At 41.4% G+C, this 23,870-nt stretch overlaps 2 protein-coding genes across 4 annotated transcripts in view; one reads left to right on the top strand and one right to left on the bottom strand.

Annotated features, from left to right (window-relative positions):
- furinb (furin (paired basic amino acid cleaving enzyme) b) overlaps positions 1-14,282 on the bottom strand; it is a 91,357-nt gene extending 77,075 nt beyond the window's left edge. The window contains exons 1-2 of one of the 2 annotated variants that reach the window (XM_068312886.1): positions 13,403-14,282; positions 5,905-6,177 (exon numbers count right to left, since the gene is read on the bottom strand). In XM_068312886.1, coding sequence (XP_068168987.1) covers positions 5,905-6,081 — 177 coding nt within the window. In that variant the 5' untranslated portion in view covers positions 6,082-6,177; positions 13,403-14,282. The remainder of the gene's footprint in view (positions 1-5,904; positions 6,178-13,402) is intronic. The other variant, XM_068312887.1, reaches the window with a different exon arrangement.
- A 595-nt stretch (positions 14,283-14,877) lies between these two features.
- On the top strand, positions 14,878-23,510 carry accs (1-aminocyclopropane-1-carboxylate synthase homolog (Arabidopsis)(non-functional)). Of its 2 annotated transcripts, none has more exons than XM_068312885.1 (15): positions 14,878-15,862; positions 15,960-16,699; positions 16,786-16,845; positions 17,343-17,413; positions 17,496-17,565; positions 18,746-18,812; positions 19,515-19,612; positions 19,765-19,842; positions 20,103-20,203; positions 20,643-20,732; positions 20,840-20,885; positions 21,028-21,169; positions 21,498-21,640; positions 21,741-21,894; positions 21,976-23,510. In XM_068312885.1, the coding sequence occupies exons 1-15, from the start codon at positions 15,217-15,219 to the stop codon at positions 22,356-22,358; spliced, it is 2,889 nt and encodes a 962-aa protein (XP_068168986.1). In that variant the 5' UTR covers positions 14,878-15,216; the 3' UTR covers positions 22,359-23,510. The 2 variants fall into 2 exon arrangements, with proteins under 2 accessions (XP_068168986.1, XP_068168985.1); XM_068312884.1 differs by having other exon boundaries at positions 14,878-15,865.
- Positions 23,511-23,870: the final 360 nt, after the last annotated feature.

Genomic DNA, 23,870 nt, shown 5'->3' with positions numbered 1-23,870 from the left:
TCACTGCGCTAAGCAAGAATCTATATGGTCATAGCTCTGCTGACTGCTCACAGCAGTTAATTTATGTGCTTGGTAGTTGTTGTTGATCACTTTTCAGTCCCATCTTAAAATACACGTATCTAAAACAATAAAAAATAAAATTAGCATACAATATCATTCTTGATGCTAGAATGGAGTTTGCCCAGATATGCCCTAGAAATAAAAAGGACTATGGACAGACACAGGGACTGCAACAACCTGTCATTTGTATCTCTAGGGGATTAGAACACAGGAAGAAAAAAAAATCTTGGTGTTGTCATTTTGAAATTTGTGTTTTTTGGATCATATCATGCAGCTTAATGACGCTTGGGATGAAATTGTGTTGCAAAAGCAAAAGTGGATGAGGTGGGTGTTATTGATGTTGTTGTTATTAACAATGAACATCCTAAAAGCATCACAAGCAAACTAAAATCTTAATTCGCAAAAGCATTATTGAACATTCCTACAAGCGACTCCATTATTTGTTCTTCCCCATTTCTGGCTTCAGAATAGTAAATATTGAGTCAACAATCCTGACAGTAGAAATATGGAATGCATCAAATCTTCATGTCACATTAAATGCTCACTCGAGAGGCATCTGATACGTCTTCCTGAACCCCCGCAAGAACAGATGCGTCAGTATGTGACACATCTTCAACTCCTGCGGTGACCCTAGAGTAGTGTCCATAAATAAAACTAAAAAAATGAATAATGAACAATGCATAATAAATAGACAATGAAGAAACGCTGTAACCTGTACAAGAAAATCGTAATATCACAAGGCACTGCAATGCAGCATGGTTAATACACAGAAGTAAAGTAAGGTGAAGCTACATGGAAGGTGGACACATCTATTACCTCCTATATATGACCTCATCAGGTCATGCTCAGAGGGATAGAAACCTGTTCATCACTATCAAGACAAGTGAAGAGAGAATCTGCACTCCTTCAAAGTGAATATTCATTACAGCGACAACATCTTTATTACCTATGAAAAATAAATGAAGAACCAAAGGGAAAAGACAAAATGTTCTGAAGAATAAACAGTGTGACAGAGGAAAAATAAACTGAGGCTTCTGCTGAGAGAGAATATTATTCTTATAATAATTTCCTGATACCATTACAATATAATATATTAGCACCTCCGCAGACTTTCTATTGGGATTCGTTAGTGCCAATGGCAAGACTTCACAGTTCCCTTTCAGAGAGGCACTCCTTATTTCCATTCAAAGTCCCGCGGGAAATAGGAGATAGCAAATACTGCAGGTGCAGTCATTGTCTATCTGTGGGCTGCAGAACAGTGTAGTTTGGGTTTATGAGTGAAACTGGAGTTCTGAAGTGTGAGAATATAAACATCTCAGAATGCATTGGAGAGAAAACAGCAAGCGAAGACTGAGAGTGAGACCAAGAGATATGTTTGATGTTCCTTTTAGTAAACTACTAAGTGAAAATGAGGGCAAAATCATTTCACACAAATTAACTGACACGCACGCACACACACACACACACACACACACACACACACACACACACACACACACACACACACACACACACACACACACACACACACACACACACACACACACACACAGTACTTTCAAGGTATAAATAAAAAAAAGACTAAAGCATTAAACCAGCTCACATTTGAATAAAATACAATAATCAAAAACCCTTCACTAAAAGAGCAAAATGCCCATGTATATTCTTTAAAAGCATCTGTGCTATTTCTTAGTCTGTGAAACACTTACTCGATCCTGACATACAGTGACATATCACACAAGAATAGAGAGACTGGGAATGAGTGACGATGAGTACATCAGGCATTTATTTTGTTACATTTCTTGCCAATATAGCTCATTTGACTGGAATTGAATTGGCAGGCAGGCAGGCAGGGAGGGAGAGAGGTAGAGAGAGAGGTAGAGAGAGAGAGAGAGAGAGAGAGAGAGAGAGAGAGAGAGAGAGAGAGAGAGAGAGAGAGAGAGAGGTAGAGAGGTAGAGAGGTAGAGAGGTAGAGAGGTAGAGAGGTAGAGAGAGGTAGAGAGAGGTAGAGAGAGGTAGAGAGAGGTAGAGAGAGGTAGAGAGAGGTAGAGAGAGGTAGAGAGAGGTAGAGAGAGAGAGAGAGGTAGAGAGAGAGAACCTACCAGTAGGGTGGCGCTTCATACAGTTGGCAGGGTATTACATGCAGAGTAATGGACAATAGCTTTAGAGCACAATATATTTTACATGTGTTTGTGTGTGTTCGGAGCTATGCTGGTATGAAATTGGAAAACTGTGGTCCGTAAAAATGAGAAATTACAAGACGAATATTGGATTTTGAAGGCATATTATAGTATGATCAGCAAACACAAGGTGACTGCAATCAAACACTTGCTCACTACCTGGAAACTACCTGCTACGTCTGCAAAACAAGAGTCAATGTGGAGCTCGTTCCTGGACTTTCTGGAGAGGGGCTGAGGCTGCCACAGCAGATGGCAGTGAGATGGATAACAAAACCTGTGTGTTGTTTACTTTAGATCAAACCATAGCCACAATTTGAGCAAATGATCCATAAATGGAAAGAGACCAAATCGCCACAGATGGATAGATGTGATGAGAGAGAATGAACAACGTAGAGGGGTTCTGGCATTTGACGTCTATTCCATGGAGTGGAGTGACTCAGTCTGTCATCGCCCACAGACTGTGCCCAGCCTCATGAAAACAATAATCCTGACTCCGTTGACCAAGAACAAAACATGACATTTAGCTCTAAACCCTGCTATGGCACTCCCACACAGACACAAACGTATGATTGAAAAAAGACAACAAAACAATCCGTAACAGATTACACAGAGACAGATACCAGCGCTTGTCAGGAAATGTCAGGAAAACCAGGAAGTCTGGACGACCTTTACACTTTAAACCCCAGCACTGAATAAATGTGCGCACACATGTGGTGGTGGTGGGAGGATGATGGGCAACCCACAGGTAACCCACACGCACACGCACACACACACACACACACACACACACACACACACACACACACACACACACACACACACACACACACACACACACCTAATACCCACTAAAAAAAGCAGAAATATAATCATTGAATCCATTGAATGAAGACAATGAAGCATTACTGGGCACCACTGTGAACAAATCAGTTACACGATGAATCCGTAATCACCGAAGTTATCAAAATCCCATTTCCTCCCGATAATACTTTGGCTTTTTTGCTTTCTTCAAGAGCCGCACAGTACAACAGCCAAGGACAATGCAAGATTTCCAATTCACTCACAACAAACCTGCAGAGCTTTCTTGTTTAAAACTCACTCTCACAAGGGGTTAAATACAAAGGTTGTCCAACTACAGATTAATTCATACAGTGTTATTTTTAGGTATAAGAAAATATTTCAGTTTTCTAAATATCATAAAGCCTATTTCCTGTCCATGGGACATGTGTGTACAGAAAGTTTTGTAAAAAGCTTTTGATTCATGCCCCTAAAACCATCATCTGTAACAAATACCGAGTCTAAATCCAACTACTAGCTGTGAAAGCAAAAGAATATACAAAGGAAAAAGGATCCTAAACAGCATAAAGAACTGTGTCAGTATTTGGTTATTGTGCAGAAAGTTTCATGAAAAATAAGAAACCTTAAAAAGACTTTGGAGTTATGAATCAGATATGAATATTTAGGACAGACGGAGATAACACACATTCCTCCTGAGAGGGTCAATAACAACAGCAACAACAACGGCTACTTCTGCCTCCACTAATAATAATGTTAATAATACTAATGATGATGAGCCCAGATGCTGCACAGACTGTGGATTATCCTTCTATCACTGCACCCACTCAGGGACTAGAGAGTAAAATAAATTCATTTTGAAGCCTCTGTGAAACAATGACTGAAGATCGACTCCCACATAATCTAATTCCAGACTGTATACTAAATTTCACCCTTCCAGTCATCCAGCACTCGCGCTTTTCGGTCGGTAATACCAAACTCCATTAGTAATCAACAAGGGCCTGATGTATGTTTTTAGCTCTCCTTGTTATTCCTGGTGTCTGTCACACATCCTCACCTTCTGTGACACCGCGTCTCATATCTGTTCTTTATTCTGAAATGTGCCAAGAAGATCCAACACAATGGTTTGTTGGGAAAAGAACAAAAGATTAAAAGGAGATGGGCATTTTGAAACCTGAGATGGTGTCACACACCCCAAAACCACAGAGGAGTACCGTTGGGCCGCTAGCTGAAGTGACAGCATTATTTTTGGACCCACCTAGGGAAACAGGGTTACAATAGTTCAAACCAGGATGTGAGCAGTTTAATGCTACATGCACTGAAATGAAGAGACACAAAATGGAGTCAGACATTCCACTACAGACCGTTCTTGGAGTAATCCATCCTCCAACAACATCTTAGCTGTATTTCTTCAATGAAATTGCTATTTAACGGGAGGAAAATTAAAGCTATAGATCTTCACAACAACCTCATGGTTTAATGATGAGAACGTAGGCTGGAGATGTACTTGTGATCGGGTGCAATGAGGGAAGGACAAATAAAGAGCAGAAAGACAGTCGTTACACTTTTTAAGGAAAGTGATCACAAAAATTGCCTCGTTCAGAGGACTTTGTTCACTGCGTCTTTTGGTAACATACAATGCATGATCTAAGTGAGCATCATTTTAACATCTTGTTTTAACAAATGCAGTAAAACTGGTAACTGATACAATATTCAGAACCAACATGAGCATTCATTTAGTAGTGAAAGCCTCTCTGGGATAATTTCTTCTGATATACACTTCTCTCACTCTGCAGTATAATAGTTTTATACTGTTGGAACAACAGCAGTAATCTAGATCAATACTGAATGAACTCAAAAGTCAAGCACAATATAAATTCCTTAGACACACTCCTCTTGATTCATATGGAAACAGCATCAAGAATAAAGAGCTTCTGATAATTATAAAAATCTAATCTAGTTTGTCCTGCATGTGACAATGGTTCACTCTGAACAGGTCTAACTAACAACATCTAGCTTTGTACTCCGCATTAAGATCCATCAATGACAAACTAAAAAAAAAGCAAATTAAGTCAGAATTAATTTGTCAAACCTCCCTTTTAAAAAAATCTCCATTATTTGAGGTGAGAAGAAGTGTGGTGAGAATATGCTCAACCTCCTTTGCATAGAAAGTTGTTTGCTGGTGTGTGCAGCACTCCAGCAGCTCCACAATGACTCATGCAAATGGAGCTAAGCCTGAAGTAGATCAACAGGGGACTAGGGGACCAAACAGTGACTCGCTGTCAACTGCTGAGCACAAATATTGAAAACCATAGCTTGAGAAGCATTTTGCTTTTCAAGAGACCTACCACATCACTGAAAGAACTGTAAGTCACTACATTCCCCGTCTTTCTCCCCCTGTTCTGACATTTTTCTCCACTTATCCTCAAACTGTGTCACGGTGAACCATTTAATTAAAATGACCTGCTGTTTCCAGAAAAACAGAAGCCAAAGTGGCAGCAATAAAATTTGACAAGCTTCATTCATAATTATACATAAAAACCTTTCTTATGACCCTGAAACAAAGGAGTTAGTATTCTTCCCAACATCATCAGTAAACACCACCATCTGCTCGAGTGTTAGGAAGTCTCGCCTGGCCCACGTCAAGCTGGATGAGGTGATGGAGGCCACACTTTTGCAATCTGCTGCACAAACAGCATTGCCTGGAGGTGTGATGTCAAGAACTCTGATGCTTGGCTTTGATGTTTTATAGGATTGATGTTCATCTACAATCCGGAGCTGCGTGAGGCGGTAGACTCACGTGGAGTGCTGTAGATACATGCCTTTAAGAGAGCGCACAAACACACAGTATAAAACAGGAAGAACGTACATTGCCGTGGTTGATGAAACCATGTTTCCTTGCAATGCGATCAGCCTCCTCTGATCCTCCATCAATCTGGACCGCCCAGGTGTTAGTGTAGATCTCTGCAGCATCAGTCCACATCTGTTCTGCTGTCAGGAGGACAAGGATTGTCCATAGCTGCAGCAAGGCTATCCTGGCATCCATGAAAAGGTGGAACACCTCACAGGTCACTCAATCCGTCCGTCTGTCTGTCGCTGCTTCCCAGTCTCGATCTCACAGCAGCAAAAGTAGAACAGCGGCCTGCAGAGAAGGACAGAGCTATCTGTGAAAACCAAAACACGGCCTTCTTAACTGGGTCACACTTTGACCTGAATAATCTGCAACAGAAGCCATTCAGAGAGAAGCCAAACCTGCAGGAAAAAAAACCGAAACACATTTGTAATCCTCATCATGCTCTTCATACTTAACTCACTGGCAAATGTCCAAGAAAACACAAAATGATAAATATCAAGTTAAAACAGACACATGCACACCAAAACCAAAAATTGTTTTTCAGTGTATTTGGAGTTGTGGAATTTCTATACAGCATATTCTAATTAAAGTCTAAAATAATGAGCATGACAAAAGAAAAGTCTATTATTTGGGCATTCGAACTAAGAACGTTTTCAGACTTCAACATCCAGTCGCCTTTTGAGTTGTAGGAAAGGAGGCTGAAAGGCACGCAAGAAAACGACAACCGCCTCTGACTGTGAAGAAGGATAAGGTGTGGGAAAAATGTACCACTTCATCAAAAGGAAGACAGGGAGGAGAGAGCTGGTGCAGATTTACATGGCGGTCCATTCCCACTGCTGGTTTCACCTAACTTGAATCAAACTGTCACTCAAGCCAATCCCTACCTCACCACAAACTGATGTGACAAGAAATAGATGTAAACTGACAGGGCAAATTTTTTTTCCTTTTTTCCTCCTGGTTTAGTAACAATCTGACCTTTCTGTTAGCTCCGGAAATGTATTAATGGTCTGAATATGTCATTATTATAATTTTATATATTACCATATACAGTATAAAATAATACAAAAATTACACATCAGGTGCTGCCAGAACAAAAACAGGATGCTGAAGTCCTGAAGACAAAAAAGTGCAGTGTGCCCCTGTCCTTTCTCATCATCTATATCTTCAATTCACGTCATTTCCATTCAATCTGTAGATTATAACAGCAGCCTTGATAGGAGATAAATAAATCAAACAACAGACTAAAGATCTACTTTCAGTGTTTGATGGCAAGGGAGGTGCCAAAGATAATGTGAACGGTACTTGAATCCCAGTGTCAAGTCCAACGTGTCTTGTCAGACTCCTAGTCCTAAAAAGACGACTTAGCCATTTTCAGAACTTCCTGGAAACATTCTCGTTTCAGCCAAAAATCACATGGATCACAGGACACTGGGTGGATAGATTCTGTTCTTTTTCAGCAATTTTGGGCTCCCAGGGTGAAAAAACCTTTTATTATTCTAATGACCATGTTGTTTTTCACCTAAGGACAAATTAACATTTTTATACCCACTCCATTAAGGTTCTGAAAATAGCAGCAGCATCAGTGACATTCATTCTGTCAAACAGCTTCAAATTAAGGATTGTAATGAACACTGCAGGCTTAAGGGACTGTGAAGGGGCTTCAGGCTTTCAGTCGCATTAATAAATCTTTTTAAAAAACTGCAGAAGCATATATATCTAACGCCAGATAAGGCAAACGGTGCTGCGCATTCTGTTTCCTTGACTGTGGCTGAGTGTGTTTAAATTCTTCATAGGCTCTGAAGGTGAAAGAAAAAAGGGGTACTCTCACAGTGCATTTCAAATAAGTGGGACAGAGGATCCATCCTTCTGTGGAAGAGTTAGGGTACAGGACGGCGTGCTGTTGTCCTGGCAAACGTACACAGAACCGGTAAAACATTGAACATTTTCTTAAGATGATCTCATCCCACAGTGTATTACAAGGAACAAAGATCTTGGCCTCTCTGACAAAGTTTCTACTTAAGGTTGACTCATATTAAATAACAACAACAACAAAAAAATCTCAGAATGATCACACCAAGATTGATTTTGCCACAGTTCATACATGCACAACCAATAAAAACGTGCCATTTCTCATTTAGTTGAAATACAAGTGCTCTCTGAGAAGGTATATGTTCGCCAAGACCATAATGTTTGGATGGGTCTATGGATGAGGTTCACCTTACAATTTGATATTCTAAGCACTTTATAATTTGCAAAATAATGAACCGCTCTGTCTCACAATGTTAAGGGGTCATTTAATAATTTGTCAGTTCCAGGTACTGATCCAGATCATCACTGAAAATTTCCACTCATTAGTTTTTGCATGAACCTGCTAACAGACAAAGAAACCGAACCACTCACATAAAACCCATTAGTTGTAATTTGAAGCATACATTTTGGCGATGGAGAATTTGTCGTGAGACAACATGATTAATAATTTGATTTGCTGTTGAATTTTCCTTAATTTTGTTCAAATAGGAAAGGCTTAAGACCTTTTTGCACAGAGAATGCCGTCCTCTTCCTTCACCGCATTCAGTGCTATGCAGCTAGGTCTATCCAAATTATTCAATGGGGAGAAGCCCAGAATATATATCGGTGGCTTGACTGATGCATTTAGGAATGGTGGGACTTGGTTCTAGCAAGGAAGGTGATGGAAATATGATCAGGAGGTATCGTTGTTCCTGTAGGGCAATCCTCCTGAGATCATTGGATGCTACACTTCAGTCACAAAAAGAAGAAGGGGACAGTTTTGTCAAAGGTGGCAGTGGCTCAGTGGTAGAGCTGGTAGTCTAATGTTCCAAGATCAGCGGTTCAATTCCCGTTCCTGTCCAAAAATACCAGGAATGTGAGCTGACAGTGGGAGGTGTCAGCTCACCTCTGGACCACTGCCGAGGCGCCCTTAAACAAGGCGCCATCCCCCTCACAAGCTGCTACTTTGGGAGCTCCCCAAAGGGGTTGCCCGCCACTCTACCTCCCAATGCATGCTAACAGACCCCCTTGTGTGTGGTTGTGTGTATTACAAGGGCCTGTACACACTAATATGCATGCATGTAATTGACTAACATACTAATGTGTGCATTCTTAAGTACTCAAAAATCATACAACTAGAATGTTATTTTGGTAAAAGTGAAAAGTGAGACAAGTAGAAGTAAAATATAAAATCTGAAGTTAAAATTTGGACTGACAGTGTACATTGACAACACAATTAAGTACAAAAACTTCAATGTTGTACTTAAGCAGAGTACTTGAATAACTGTACTGGCTTACACTCCCTTCCTGGAGGGGTCTGTTGTCACTGGAAATGCAGACAGAAGGAGGAGTAGATGGGGGCAAAAGGGATAGTTTCCCTCCATTATACAGCACTGTGGAAAATAACGAGAACATAATAACGTCTAAAACACCTTCTTACAAAGCACAGCCTGGAGAGGAGTTAACAAGAGGCTGCTTACTCTTACAATATACATCAAAGGCCTAAAACTGAGTAGAATCCACAACCCCCCCAAATCCATGAGAGAACTTAAGACTCCAGAATCTCAACTACAAAGCAAATACCACATCAGTCGCATAACCTCTTTCCACATTGGTACCGTGCTCCAGTAAATGTGTCGGCAGAGATGCATGGGCGGATAAATGACCTGTGTTACGCAAAAAAAACATGTCAGCTACAAATGACTAATTCAGGAATTTCTGTTCAGCAACTAAAGATATTTTGAAACTGTTCATTCATTGGGGAAAAATAAGAAACTGCTGTCAACAGTTTGATGCGAATGAGCGTAATTATACTGACATTATTTCACATGTCAGATGAGAAGTCTCTGCACCTGACTGATGACAGTATTTCATTCTACAGTACAGTACAGTATATGTCAGCATTACCATGCATCCCTTGTGGTTAAAAACCTCGTGGCGAGAAGGAAAATTTCCTTGCTTGCGGAACAGCCCAGAAGAACAGCTTGGTCATATCAAAAAGCTTTGGTTACAGGTTCTCTTCTGCTGAGCCGATAGTCACTAATCACACATCTAATTTTTCTTTAAATTTAATACACCGTTATAATTCCCGAAGGCAAATTAAGAACCCACTCTAGTTTTTTTTGGTCAGTAAATCACACGCATTCATATAAGTGTACAGGCCCCTGTAATACACACAACGACACACAAGGGGGCCTGTAGGCATGCAACGGGAGGTAGAGTGGCAGGCAGCTTCTTCGTGGTGCGCCCAAATGAGCAGCTTGTGAGGGGGCCTTGCTCAAGGGCGCCTCAGCAGTGCTCCGCAGGTGAGCTGACACCTCCCACTGTCAGCTCACCTTTGGGTGTTTTTTTTGGGGGCGGGAGCAGGAATCGAACCGCCGATTTCAGAACATTGGACGACCCGCTCTACCACCCGCTCTACCACTGAGCCACTGCCGCCCCCTCTATACACATCTATACATTAACAACCCCTGTCTTGGGTCTGGCCTTGGCATGGCGAGGGGGCTTGTGCGTTCCAGTGACCCTGGTGAGCGGTACCGTTGGGAGCTCGCTCCTGGTAGGGTCACCCATGGCGAGCCGGTCTCCGGGTAGGTTTCAGACAAACAAATATCCCAGCGTGTCGGAACACTGTGGAGTGGCAGCCCTACACTAGCTTATTACCCTATACGGAGGGCTAACAACCCACCCAGGAGAAACCCCTTTGTAATGAAACTGATCACAAAAAGAGTACAGATCCGATCACACCCGAGGAAGTCAGAGCCGCTCTGAAAAAACTTAACAACAGGAAAGTCCCCGGCATCTGTGCAGTAATGGCTGAGATGCTAAAATCTTGCGGTGACAGTATTGTTGAGTGGCTCACCCACACTCTCAACCGTGTGTGAGAGACAGAGAGGCTTCCCAGCAACTGGACTGGACGAATCAACCTATCCAAACAAAAATACAACTGTCAAGCATTTTTATCAACCCGTCTTTAACGTGGAGCTGTTATATGTCAGAATATAGTGGTTTTAACTCCGCCCATTATGTGTGTACATGTAGACACGGATCACACACACTAACGTCACAGCGGTTTTCATCGCAGGGAGAAGTTTTGGTTACAGCGTCCACACAACAACTCAGACCAATGCGCTTTCAAAAAAACTTCACTTTGGCCGGCATTTCCGTCCCGGATATCCGTGTTGTCATGTGGACAAAAGGTGTAACCGCAACAAAAAGCCTTGCTGCCCGATGTCTTACACCATATTGTTAACGGAATTCCTTCTTGCAGATGTGCCGTGATTGGTTGGGCAGGTAGTGGATGGAGTTAAAACGTAATACCATGAGGTTTTCAAGTGATCTTATTCAAATATATAGGTGGGGAGATATTCAATTTCTGGTCATTGCTAATACTTCAATCCCACAGGCTCTTCAATGCAGTTTCTCATGGCAGCAGCTGTCATCAGTGGCAGCAGCTGCCATGCAAGGCACCGAAGAAGTGAAGCAGCGTGGCAAGTACCCTCACTAAATTTCTATGCTTAGCCACACAGAGAACCACGCAAATGCTAAGAGAGCTGGCAATTTAGGGTTCAGCACGTTATCGGAGGACTTTAAGCATGCAGCCGGTGTCAGGGACTGAAGCATCGGTCGTCTGATTAGTGGACAACTGCATGCAAATTCAAAGTTCTGTCTGAATATGTAATGGTAAAAGTTTAATGTCAGAATATAAAACTGTTAAAATATCAAGGATGTGGCCTCAGTAACCCTCTTCCTCTCAATAAAATTTGAGGGATCCTTCACAAAGAATTTGTTAAAATTTTAGATCAGCCAGAATATCATTACTGCTTTTAGCACTCTTTAATATTCAAATGCGTTTTTTTGTCATCAAAGACTCAGTACTGCTCAGTTGTGGATGAAAATGATTATTGAATGACTGCTGGTGCATCTTTTCATTATGTCTTAAAATACAGTTAAAAAAACATAAACCGGTTACACTGAAAGCCCAGTGCTAATTTGAATTGCTTTAATGTACTAGTAGACAAGATCTACGTGTAGAAAACTGGCTTTGAAAGCAGTGTTGCCAATTTGAATTTTCCATCTGGAAAATGCCAATATCCTCGAAAACACTTGACCCCTGCTGCACCAGAGAAACTACTCAGTGAACATCAGCAGCCGCCCACAGTTTTAGACACGAACATGTCCAAGTGGGAAAAATATGATGCATTTGAAAAACAGTATATGCACACAATTCACTTTCTCTCAGGAGTGATGTCATAAATATAACGTGAGAAAATAACAGATCTACTCACTGTGAGAATGAGCAGGTATTTCTATTGTGAATGAGAAAAAGACAAAACTGTGAAAGAACAATTGCAGTACTTCAGGCTCTATAGGGTCTGATCAGTCACATCAACACCCACAGCATTTGTGAAGTAACACCATCAGCCAAGCATCATCTTCTGAGAGGTACATTTACTCCACATACAGTGGAAAACCAGAGGCATTTCACAGGCATGTTGTGCTCAAGTCCAGACAGTTGTACACAGCTGGAAGTGAATTGTGTGGCGCTCGTCTGAGGCACGGTGTGAAGTGAGCAAAACTCTAACGCCAGATTCATCTTAGCTTTCACTGCCTATGACATACAGACATGGAAAAGCTCGATGAAATGATGTCTAGGACAGCAGCAATAAGTTCAAGAGATCAAATCAATGCTGAGAGTAACGTCCCACAGAGAGATCCAACCCATTTTGTTACTGTCATCTGAATCTTGGCGTCTGTACCAGACCTTTTCTCGTCAAATCTGCCCTAGTTTAAAGACAAGTTACACTGTGAACAAGTTTGTCTTCCAATGTCTTCCTTCCTCGCAGCATCCCTGCTTTATTCTTAAAATTTAGTTTCACAAAAATGTGTCTCATTTCCTACAATGACATGAACCTGACACAGGATCAAACTACTTAGCAGCTTTGCTCTGGTCACTGGCAGGATTTAGCCCTCAAAGAAACAAATGCACTGTTGTAAAAAAAATAAGTTTTGTTACATTTAAGGTACAATCCAGTTGAATGTGGACTACTTTGTGCCTCAGTGGATGGTGACCTTGACTTCTTCCCTTGTCAAGATCCCAGTGGGAGTTGTTCCAGAGGTACAGTAGATAGAAAAAAACAAGATGAGTTTGACCGGTTCAAGTTTTCCTGCTTGTGGGTTAGAACTGGGCACAATTTGATTTTCATAAAATAGGCTCAAGTCCCTCGGGCAAGCGTGGGGTGGGGGAGAGAAACAGCGCGTTGCCGTGCTTTGCCTGAGAAACACAATTAACTGAAATGCATTACAGCAATTCCCACCATAGACAGATGAAAGTGCTTGATGAGGGGTTTAGCAAATTAAGGCTTCAGGGTTGAAGTGAGAGAGAAAGAAAATGGAAATGCAAGAGATGCAGGTGGGAGGGAGGGAAGGGAAGGGCAGCATGGATCTGAATTATTAACAGTAAAATGAAACATTCTGGACACGACAACAAAACACACGGACAACTCACCAACAATTAAACTTCAGAGGGGACCAGAGCTGGTCAGTGATCGGGTTAAGTCATGTCTCCTCCAGCATCCGAGGTCCACCTTTGATGAAGGCTGGTTGTCACACAGGTATGTGCCCACCTTACTGGGAGGACTGGCGAGAGCTACCAGGCTGCGATGGCAGAGGCTTTATACTGGAATAGCCGTCATGTCGTTCGCAAACACTCCCATTGTTCCCACCCACTCAGCCAGGGCGCCCCTGCTTTCCAACACATCTAACTTACATGAACAAAAACACCAACAAGAAGAGACGACATGCCGCTGCATCCTCCTCCTCCTCTTCCCTCCGATCGGAGCTCCCCTTTTCTCCCAGCAGCTTTGAACTTTACACGCAACCTGAAGCCACTAGTTCCACTTCTTAATCCAACAAAACTAACAAAATATATCGCTGTCCAAACGCAATTTTCTTAGAAAGAAATGGAATTCAACTATCCATCTCACAAACATCACGGTTACATTATTCTACCAGTTAACTTCATCCATCGCATCCCGCAGATTTTTTTTTTTTTTTTTTTGATGCTTTTGTTCCAGCGGTCTCAGTTCTCACACGTGGTTTTCTTGGCTAGTGTCGCGCCACGCTGACGTCCACTCCCAAATGCAAAGTAAAGGTACGGGAAGACAAAGAGGCAACGAGCCAACACAGCGTGAAGACTCACTACTTCATAGAGATGACAACAAACTGCCACAAGCCCTTTTTCTCCAGGAAATACGTCACCGTTAAGCCGACTGGACCGTCGCGTTTGCTTGATTCGCACACCGTGATCGTTGAGAGGGGCGGGGTTTACTGGGTTTGTTTACACATCAGGAGAATCAGTGATCGCACGCAAAGTGAAGTTAACATACAGGTTACTCAGCGTTACATTAGGTTGAACAAACCTTTGAAATACATTAATTTGTGACCTAGCACAAGCTTGTAAACTCATGGTGTTGGATAGCAAAAAAAAAAAAATTTAATTCTATAGATGAAAAGATTTTGAAGGCTGAACAAATATTGAAGCTTTTATAATGTTAATCTACATATTTTTTTGTTAAAATAATCATAGCTTGTGGGATTCTTAAACCACTCACATGCTTATTTTATCCTTAAGAAGGAATTCCGGGATAATCCGGTGACCAAACCACACATACCTGCCTTCCGGGTAGATAATTTATACTGCTGTGTGCTATCACCATCTTGTGGAAACGTCACGTAACTGCACACACACGCACAACACAAACAGAAGTAAATTGTACGCTAGAGGGCGTCATTTTACAAAATTGGTCCGACTGGTACATTTGAATGGTCGACTCTGCCAGGATACAGACTGGAGCGAGTAAACCCCCCCCTCGCCTTGAGCAGCTCCTCCCGTTGTCACGGACCAAAGTTATCCCGGAATAAGGACAAGCACGCATGTGCCGTCAACCCGGATGTAATCTTTTTGGCACAGGTACTGTAACGGCAAGACGTGAGAAAAAAAAAAAAAAAACTGCAGTTGATAACCATTTCCATATTTTACCACAGACTGGATGAAGGCTTTACCATTACCAACAAGTTCAAATCGAGTTAATCTTTAAGAAGACCTGTACTTTCTGATTTTACGGTGAGGGGACATAACAACGGAAGATTTCTCCCGTATATTTATTGCTTACGTGAATATGGACGTAAAACAATCACCGTGATTAACACAAAAGCAACATTTACGCACACCCTATTTGCCCTGCGTAAAGTTCACATGACAGCGGGGGGCATCGAACTGCCCTCCTGTCTGCTGGAACACGTCCTTCTTAAACATAGAGGATGGACTTCCGCGGCAGGAGACACGAACGAGGCAGCAACTGGACCGACCCGGAGATAGTGGAGCTGCTCCAGCTGTGGTCCGACGAGTCGGTCCAGATCGAGCTGGAGAGCTCACTGCGCAACCAGCGCGTATTTGACCGGATCGCTCACATTCTGCGGGAAAGAGGCATCTACCGCACCGGTGACCAGTGTAGGGAGAAGATCAAGAAGATGAAGCTGGAGTACCGTCGCATTAAGGATAACCACAAGATGAGGTCTTGGAAGTTCTACGACGTGATGGACAGGGTGCTGGCCAACCGACCGGCCATCACCTACTCATCCCTGGGAGGAGCTGTCATCGCTCAACAGGTGTTGCAGAACCAGGGAGGATCATCTGACTCCTCCTACGCGCAAGGAGGTCCAGCTAGCTCCTTTGGTCCCGTTTCCTCAGGTGGGTTTCTGTTTGGTCAGCCGCCGAAAACAGGAGATCCACTGGATATTAAATGTGAAGATGTTGGAGAGAGCACGCCGAACTCGGCTGCCGCACCTGAGATGTACTATGGTTCTGGAGAGGACCAGGAGGTGGTGGATGGGCAGTCTCTGCTGGGACCAGAGGACACTTTGGGTCGAGGGGAGAGCTCGGCAAATGCAAGAATCTCACCTTCAGGTTGTCAGTCCCTGTTTCGTTATCTTTTTTGTTGTCACTATAAGGTTAGAAAGTGTAAGTAGTGGTTGAAAACGTGTTCTCTTTTTCAAATGCACAGGTTTTAGTGACCTGAACCTTGCAGATTCTGCCACCGCTTCCACTCAGGACACATCCGAACAGCCCAGGAAGGGTCGTTCTAACCCGTTCACTTCCGCGAAGCAGAGGAAGCACTGTCAGGGTGGCAAGACAACATGGAACCATAGGGGTGTTAAATGTTGCAGTCAGGGGCGTTTGGATAAAGCGTTGGCCAGCTTCCTGACATGGCAGCAGTCGGCAGAGGAGCGATTGCTCTCCCTGGAGGAGGCGAGGCTGGAGAGAGAGTTCCAGACTGAGGAGCAGAGGGAGCGGCGGGAGGAGAGGAGGGCAGAACAGGAGCGTCAGCATGAGCTCCACCTGTTCAGCATGCTCACAGAGGCATTGGTTGCCGTCAAACAGAGTGCACCAACCACTGAGAAAAAACATTGTGACCCCTCCCTCTCATCCGTTGCTCCTCTGTCCCCTTCATTTATAGCCAATACCAACCCTTCTCTGACGCCATCCTTATCTCAGCCGCCATCGACAGTTCTAGCAGCAAAGGTCATTTCCAATCAGGAGAAGTTAAAGACAATGGCGTGCACACCTGTCAAATCCTGCGACAGGTACCCGGATGTCTTAAAAACTCCGAGAGAAGCAGAGCCTGCTGGTCCCGGGGCGTACCTGTCCAACCGAGGTAACAGCATTCTACAGCATCAAAACATTCTCCAGCAGGGCTTTGATATGTATAAAAAGGATACATATCACAGCACGGAGAACGCTGAGGTGAGTATTTCGTCAATCAGGCTGTCAGACAAGTCAACTTCTTGAATTATGTTACAAAAGCCTGCTGCTTGTCCTGTTTCTTTCAGGGTATCATCAACTTGGGCACCAGTGAAAACAAACTATGCCACGATCTTCTTCATGAACGGGTGAGATTAATGCAATAAATAAAATCCTGGTAGCAGTGAAGTTATGCTGCATTAAATTAAAGTTCAGTAAGTTGATGTTTGTATTGAAAAAGACAAGAGTTTGTAAAGAGCCCAGCAGTAGCTCAGCTTTACAAAGTTGGCATGGGGACCAGAGTTGGTTCAACATCACGTCATCTTCTTTCTATTGTAGTTGCATAGATCCTTTGTGTGTGTGTCTCCATTTATGTTTGCTTTTTCTTCCAGGCAGCTTTATTTAAAAAAAAAATATGAATGTGAAATATCAAAATGACTACAATACAATTTTTTTTACATGAATACAAACTATGAATAAACATGAGGAAGTAAAAAAAACGGTTTTTCTTCAATCTTTGTTATTAATGAGAAAAAAAACTGCCTTAACTCTTTTCCCAATTAAGTGATGTAACATCATTTCAATTCATTCGTCTTACATTCATTGATTTTTTTATTTTTTTTATTTAACTGCTTTGTGTTTACAGCTGACCAAGCCTGACATGTTGCATGTTGAACCACATTTGTTGGAATATGGAGACTGGAGGGGACATCTGTTGTGAGTAATTAATTAAATTTACCAGGTACCTCACCGATAAATTATGACCAGACCTTTAAATTTGCATTGTACTTTTTTGCAGCTTGAGAGAGGAAACTGCGAAATTCTTAACCTATTACTGCTGTTCTCCAAATCCTCTAAAAGCTGAAAATGTGAGTAAAGGTTAATGCTGGCAATGTTTAAACACCCGTTTGACTTTATAATATAAAACTTTGGAAAACGTTTTTCTGGCATGTAGAGTCTGTTGCAATCCATACAAGAGATATATCTGTGAGATTAAACAACTGTACCACACAGAACCACAATTCTGTGTTAACATTGTTTTATCAATTATTTTAAATTCACAATGAATCCAAATTACATGTTACTTCTAAAACAGGGTTTAGATGAGATGATTACGGTTGTCTTGTCTACAAGAAACTGGATTGATAGTATTAATTAGGGAGGCGCAGTGGGTAGCGCTTACGCTGCACAGCAAGGCGGTTCCGGGTTCGTGCCCCACTCTTTGCGGTGTTTTGCATGTTCTCCCCGTGTCTGCGTGGGTTCTCTCCGGGTTCTTCGACTTCCTCCCACCCACCAAAAACATGCACCTCACGTGAATTGACCGCTCTCAAATTGTCGGTAGGTGTGAGTGTTCATGCATGTCTGTCTCGTTCATGTCTCTCTGAGGTGAATCCCCTGCCTCACGCCCCGCTGGGGCGGAGGAAGTGGGTACTCAAGATGAAGGAATGAATCTAATGACTTAGTTATTAATTACACAATTACATAACCTACTCCTAGTCTCTGTGGCGGAGGTAAACATGACAAGTAGTTTTGCTTTTCAATGTTGAGATTTTTTTGCAAACTTTTATTTGTTGAGCTTTTATTTTTCATTTATTTTCATTAAAAAGGGTTCTAACCCTTTTAATGGAAAGGACTAAACATGAATAATCAAGGACTAGACATCATCTTGCCATGATGCTTATTCCTGACAGTAATTGCTTTTGTAAGATAATCAAATGAATGGAAAATTCATCAGATGTTGCTCAATTTGTTAAATTCTTTGGGAGGGGTGTCAGGAGGATATGCCTGAGAGTAACTCTTAACAAACATGAAGTCAATGGATTCAATTAATTTATTTTTTTTTGTAATTAAGTAAAAAGTAATCCAAATTCTGAAGCTGAATTAACTTAAATGTGTAGGTGAATCATGAAGGTAAGGTAGGATATACAAATTAATTTGATATGCTTAAAATTAAAGCTATAATGAATTGATGTCTTAGCAGGTGAATGGATTTGACCTTCTCCATGATTAGGTCTTTCACAACACGATTTGGTGTGTATGTTTGTCTAGGTTGTGGTGGTCAATGGCTGTGCGTCTCTCTTTTCATGTATTGCTGCTGTCATTTGTGATCCTGAAGGTATGTTAATAGTGCATTATCATAAATAAACGATAAATCCACATTGATGATTGCGAATACAATACATGTGCGCTATTGCCTCATTGATTTACAATATGACAATATGATTTACAATATACAATCAATGAGGCTATTGCCTCATTGATTTACAATATGAGGCAATACAATATGTATTGTTCAGTTCCACCTTGGGTGTTTTTCTGTGTGTGTTTGTATGGTCTCCCTGTGTCTAGGTGGGTTCTCTTCAAGTTCTTCTCCTTCCTCCTACCACCAAAAACATGCAGCTTTGGTGAATTGGTCACTGTAAACTGACTATTGGTGTAAAAGTGTGTGTGAATGTTTGTCTATGCCCTGCTGGAATAAGCTACGGTAAACATGTGACAAGTATTGTGTCTAAGTGGATGAAGATGAATAAAAAAACAAACAAATGAAGGAACGAATGAATACAGATGTGTTAATAATGATAGTACCAAAACTTCCAGGTTGAGACTTAAATTACCAGTGCAGTACATTTGTTATAGCTGTATAACAACAGAAATCAGAAAATTCTCCTCAATGACCACTAATAACCCTAAAAGTACCCAGAAATTATATCACCTGATGATTTGTCATGAATACACCTCTGTTCCATTTGAATGTATTGTGCACATTAAGGAATTGTATTGAGATTTCATGTGGTCATTTTGTTTATTCATGTCGTAGATGCCTTACTCATCTCCACGCCTTTCTATGGTGCTATAACTGGTGATGTTTTTCTGTATTGTGGTGTGAGACTCTTTCACATTCCTCTTGACTCTGAGGTAGGAACTCAAACCCTAATTTACTTACATTGTTCAGTTTGCCTGTGCTTTTGTTCAGTCTAAATACTAACATGCGCCTCAAATCATAACACATGGTGACAGGTTCCAGTTTGGATGTGGATGATTTGTATTCCTTGTTTATTTATTTACAGACGGACGGTAAAGGGTTAGGCCCATTCCACCTGACTGTATCAAAGCTAGAAGAAGGTCTGACAAGGGCTAAACAGGAGGTAATTTAAAATGCATTTTTGTCACAAATGGAATCAAATTAAATGGAATGAATGGATAATCAGACAACGATGGACTTGTTAGGGTTAGGGGTTAAACCCTTACCCCTAACCCTAACCCAAAAATACCAGGGAGTTTAGGCACACATGTAGGAAGTTTTTCTTTTCCAGGTGTTGTCCTTTTTTTAATAGATTTGTCACTATAAAGAATTAAAGACACCATTCTTTTGACATTAATTTAATAGAAAACTGCATTTCTTTAGGGATTGACCATCCGAGGAGTTGTACTGATGAATCCACATAATCCTCTGGCCAATGTCTATTCCCCGAAGGAGATGACTGACTTTTTGGAGTTTGCCAAGAGGTGTGTTTATTCCACTACTGCGTCATGCTATAATCTGAAACTGAAATCATCCACATATACAATCCTGTGACTCCTTGATGCACTTATATATAACGTCTACTTCTCTCTGGCCTATTGGTGGAATGTTTGCTGCTCTTGAGTTTTATCACCACTCTTAAACATTAACAATTTATAACGTGGAGTCATGTGCCAATGATCTGCATGACCTACTGTTTTCCTATTGCTGTTTCCAGATTTATTTTCCCAAATGACCCCTGCAGGAATTGAGATCATGTATCGATAAACCACAATGATTTTACAAGGATGTGGGATGTTCAAGGAGCTATTTTACATTAATGTTGCATTTGTTTTGTTATTCACAATCCTAAACACTAAGAAATCCAAGGTTTCTTAATGTGGCGCAATGTATATTATTATCATCTTTTTCTTCACTTCTTAGAAATGAACTCCATACCATTGTAGATGAAGTGTACATGCTTACGGTGTTTGATGAATCTCTCACCTTTCACAGTGTTCTCAGTATGAAAAGGTAATGTTTGAGCCTTTTGTCTGCATAAGTATTCTGTGACACCTTTAATCGCAACTATTATGACAGAAGACAGCCTCCTAACTGCTAATGATATGCTGTTATCCCAGTTTGCCTGACCCACAGAGGACACATGTAATTTGGGGACTAACCAAGGTACGTAGTACTGAGATCTTGTATGAGTGCCAGACTGTGACATTCAACGTTTCTGCTGACAGCACAGAGATATGTAATTTTTCTGCCAGCATGTGTCTTTATATGTGGATCTGTCTGATTTACTTCATCTTTTCATTTCTAGGACTTTGCGATGTCAGGAATCAGAATTGGAACCCTGTACACTGAGAACAAAGACGTTGTGGAAGCATTAGCCTGCTTGGGCAATTTCCATGGTCTCCCTGGAACCGTCCAGCACCAAGTAGCACAGCTGTTTCAGGACAGAGGTATGAACCTATCACATTTGCTTTTGCTCATTGTATCGGGATAGTAAACTTTATATTGAACACTTTTTTTTTCCTGAAGACCTGTCAAACTTTGCACAAATGCAAATAAATCATTTTGTAGACGTAAAGTTGTTGTTTGGTTGACTGTTAATTCATAATAATAATTGATCGAACTTTTGAGATTGCAAGCCTTTTGGCAGTTTAGCTCAGTTCAGAAAGATTTTGGCCTGTTTTTTAATATACCAGGTGTTGCTGCACTTGATGCTGCTCAAAGACCCAATGTTTTTTTTTCACTCTTCTTCTGTCTCTTCACCCTGACACATACCAGAGTGGATCAACGAGGTGTTTTTGCCTGAGAATAGGTCTCGAGTGAAAGCTGCTCACAATTACCTGACAGGTGAGCTGAAGAGTATGGGGATCCGCTTCCTGAACAAGCCTGCTACATTGTTTGTCTGGGTTGACCTCAGAAAGGTAACAGGTCAAAATCACGGATATTTCAGTTCTTACTTGTGCATCACCAAAGGAAATGAATTTGAGTTTGAAGTGTTACTTTTATATTTTTGTTACGCAGTACCTCAGAGTGCTGTCATTTGAAGAGGAGTGGTCTCTGTGGAAGGTGTTTTTGAGACATAAGGTGCTTGTGAGCTGTGGTCAGGCCTTCTTCTGTGGTACTCCTGGCTGGTTTCGCTTTGTCTTTTCAGTGCAGCAGGACCAACTTCAGATCGGTTGGTGCAATGTATATGTATATGTAATAAATACTATACTACTGTATTTGCTATTCAGTTATTTTGCTAATTTTTTTGCAGGCCTTAAGCGAATTAGGGAGGCTTTGAAAGAAACTGAAGACAACATTAAGGCATACAGAAAATCGTTGATGGCAAACGCAGCAGATTCAGACAATGCTACTGTTGTCAATTCAACATCATCACCCAAGAACAAGTCAGCTGACCGTCTGAAGGAGAAGGATAACACTGTTCTTAACACAGTCTCAGTGGCCACTGAAGATTTTGTGTTGCTGAACAACCAAGCAGCAAAGCCCACAGAGAGCGTGGAGTCTCTGATTGGGACTCTCAGGAACCAGATCCGCTCTTCCAACTGGCTGGAGAAAAACACTCCTGAGTTGTCTGGAGCAGAGGATCCAGAGATTCTTAATGTATTCAAGGATTTGTTGCAAAAAGCCGGAAAGTAAATTTAGGAAATAAAGGTTTGGGATCGGTTAGCTGCTATTGAAACCAAGTCCATCTTACTGCCTACAAGTCATACACACACACACACACACACACACACACACACACACACACACACACACACACACACACACACACACACACACACACACACACACACACACACACACACACACACAGACACACACACACATACACACACACACACACACACACACACACACACACACACACACACACACACACACACACACACACACACACACATTTGTACTTGGGTACATCTGTGTACGTGACAAAGTCAAGCCCTGGTGTGGCATACATTTGTTACACAGTCTTAATCATAAAATGAAAAGCTTCATTTTAGATACAATGAAATAAGATAGGGTAGGATAAGTTAAGATACATTTTGCTAATAGTTCATTTAAGTACAGATAAGTTAAGATCAGATAAGATTTGAGTGGTGTGGCGACACATTTTTGCACTTCAAGTAGGTTTTGGATGCTGGGATATTTTCTAAGTTTATTTTCAATTGTTTTTTGATGGCCCTACACATAGCTTCTCTGTCTTGGGCTAATGCTATCATAGGTGATGGTTTATGATGTGAAACATCATGGTCGCTTTATTTTAGTTTCGTACATTACTTACAAATCCCTGGTGTCTATCCAGCTCCCTCATCTCTTCTGTTCACAAAATCCAAACTAGGTCAACCAATTCAACCCAAACAGGAATTGCACTTGTGTGATTATTTTGTCCGACTCCATATTTGTTTTATCAGCTTCCTCCCACATGATAAAACATAACCATTACTGACTTCTGCAGCTCAATGGCGCCACATTGTTGATGTCAAAAGCAATTGATTTTATTATTGAGATGTGAATGTTAATTTATATTTGCAGGTTGGATGGCAGTACAGTTTTTGCTGTCCATCTGTTGATTTACTATTGGTTAAATTTATATGATATTTTGCCCACCCCCCTCATTCATAGTTTTTGATATCAAATATTTACGGAATGTTGAAAGTAAATCAGCCAAAGCCACAGTGTTTTTAAAGTATGTAAGGCTGACAGGCTTATCTTTTAGGACACACTTATTTTATCAGAACATAATGTACTTATGTAACATTGAACCATAAATAAAGGGTTTGATTATTATGTCTGTGCTTATCAACATTCTTTCTTATTGAGTAAACGTGAAAGAAATATTTTAACAGTTCTCATTCATTGTGTGTGTGTGTGTGTGTGTGTGTGTGTGTGTGTGTGTGTGTGTGTGTGTGTGTGTGTGTGTGTGTGTATATATATGTGTGTTATGAAGGTTTTTCGGTGTATTTATATTCAAACATTACTGTGTGAGTTGTGGGTGACCTTCCATTGCAACAAAGGAAAGTGATGGAGGAGGTATTTGTGACGAAGTGGAGCAACATCTGAGGTTAAAGAAAAATTGGCACATTCATGTGTAGCCCACTCTGTTAAACCAAGAGTGGGTTTTCTTCAAATGTTCCGGATTACACCCTC

Source organism: Antennarius striatus, chromosome 4, assembly GCF_040054535.1.
Source record: "Antennarius striatus isolate MH-2024 chromosome 4, ASM4005453v1, whole genome shotgun sequence".
NCBI classification, from domain to species: domain Eukaryota; kingdom Metazoa; phylum Chordata; class Actinopteri; order Lophiiformes; family Antennariidae; genus Antennarius; species Antennarius striatus.
Note: the sequence above shows the minus strand (reverse complement) of the source record. Positions and strands in the feature narration are given on the sequence as shown.

What these genes read in the sequence shown, in the direction of transcription:
- accs (XM_068312884.1), top strand. Translation starts at nt 15,217, where the DNA reads ATGGACTTCCGCGGCAGGAGACACGAACGAGGCAGCAACTGGACCGAC. An exon ending in ACAGCACGGAGAACGCTGAG is followed by an intron (nt 16,700 to 16,785) that starts GTGAGTATTTCG and finishes TGTTTCTTTCAG; the next exon opens with GGTATCATCAACTTGGGCAC. An exon ending in TGTCATTTGTGATCCTGAAG is followed by an intron (nt 18,813 to 19,514) that starts GTATGTTAATAG and finishes TTCATGTCGTAG; the next exon opens with ATGCCTTACTCATCTCCACG.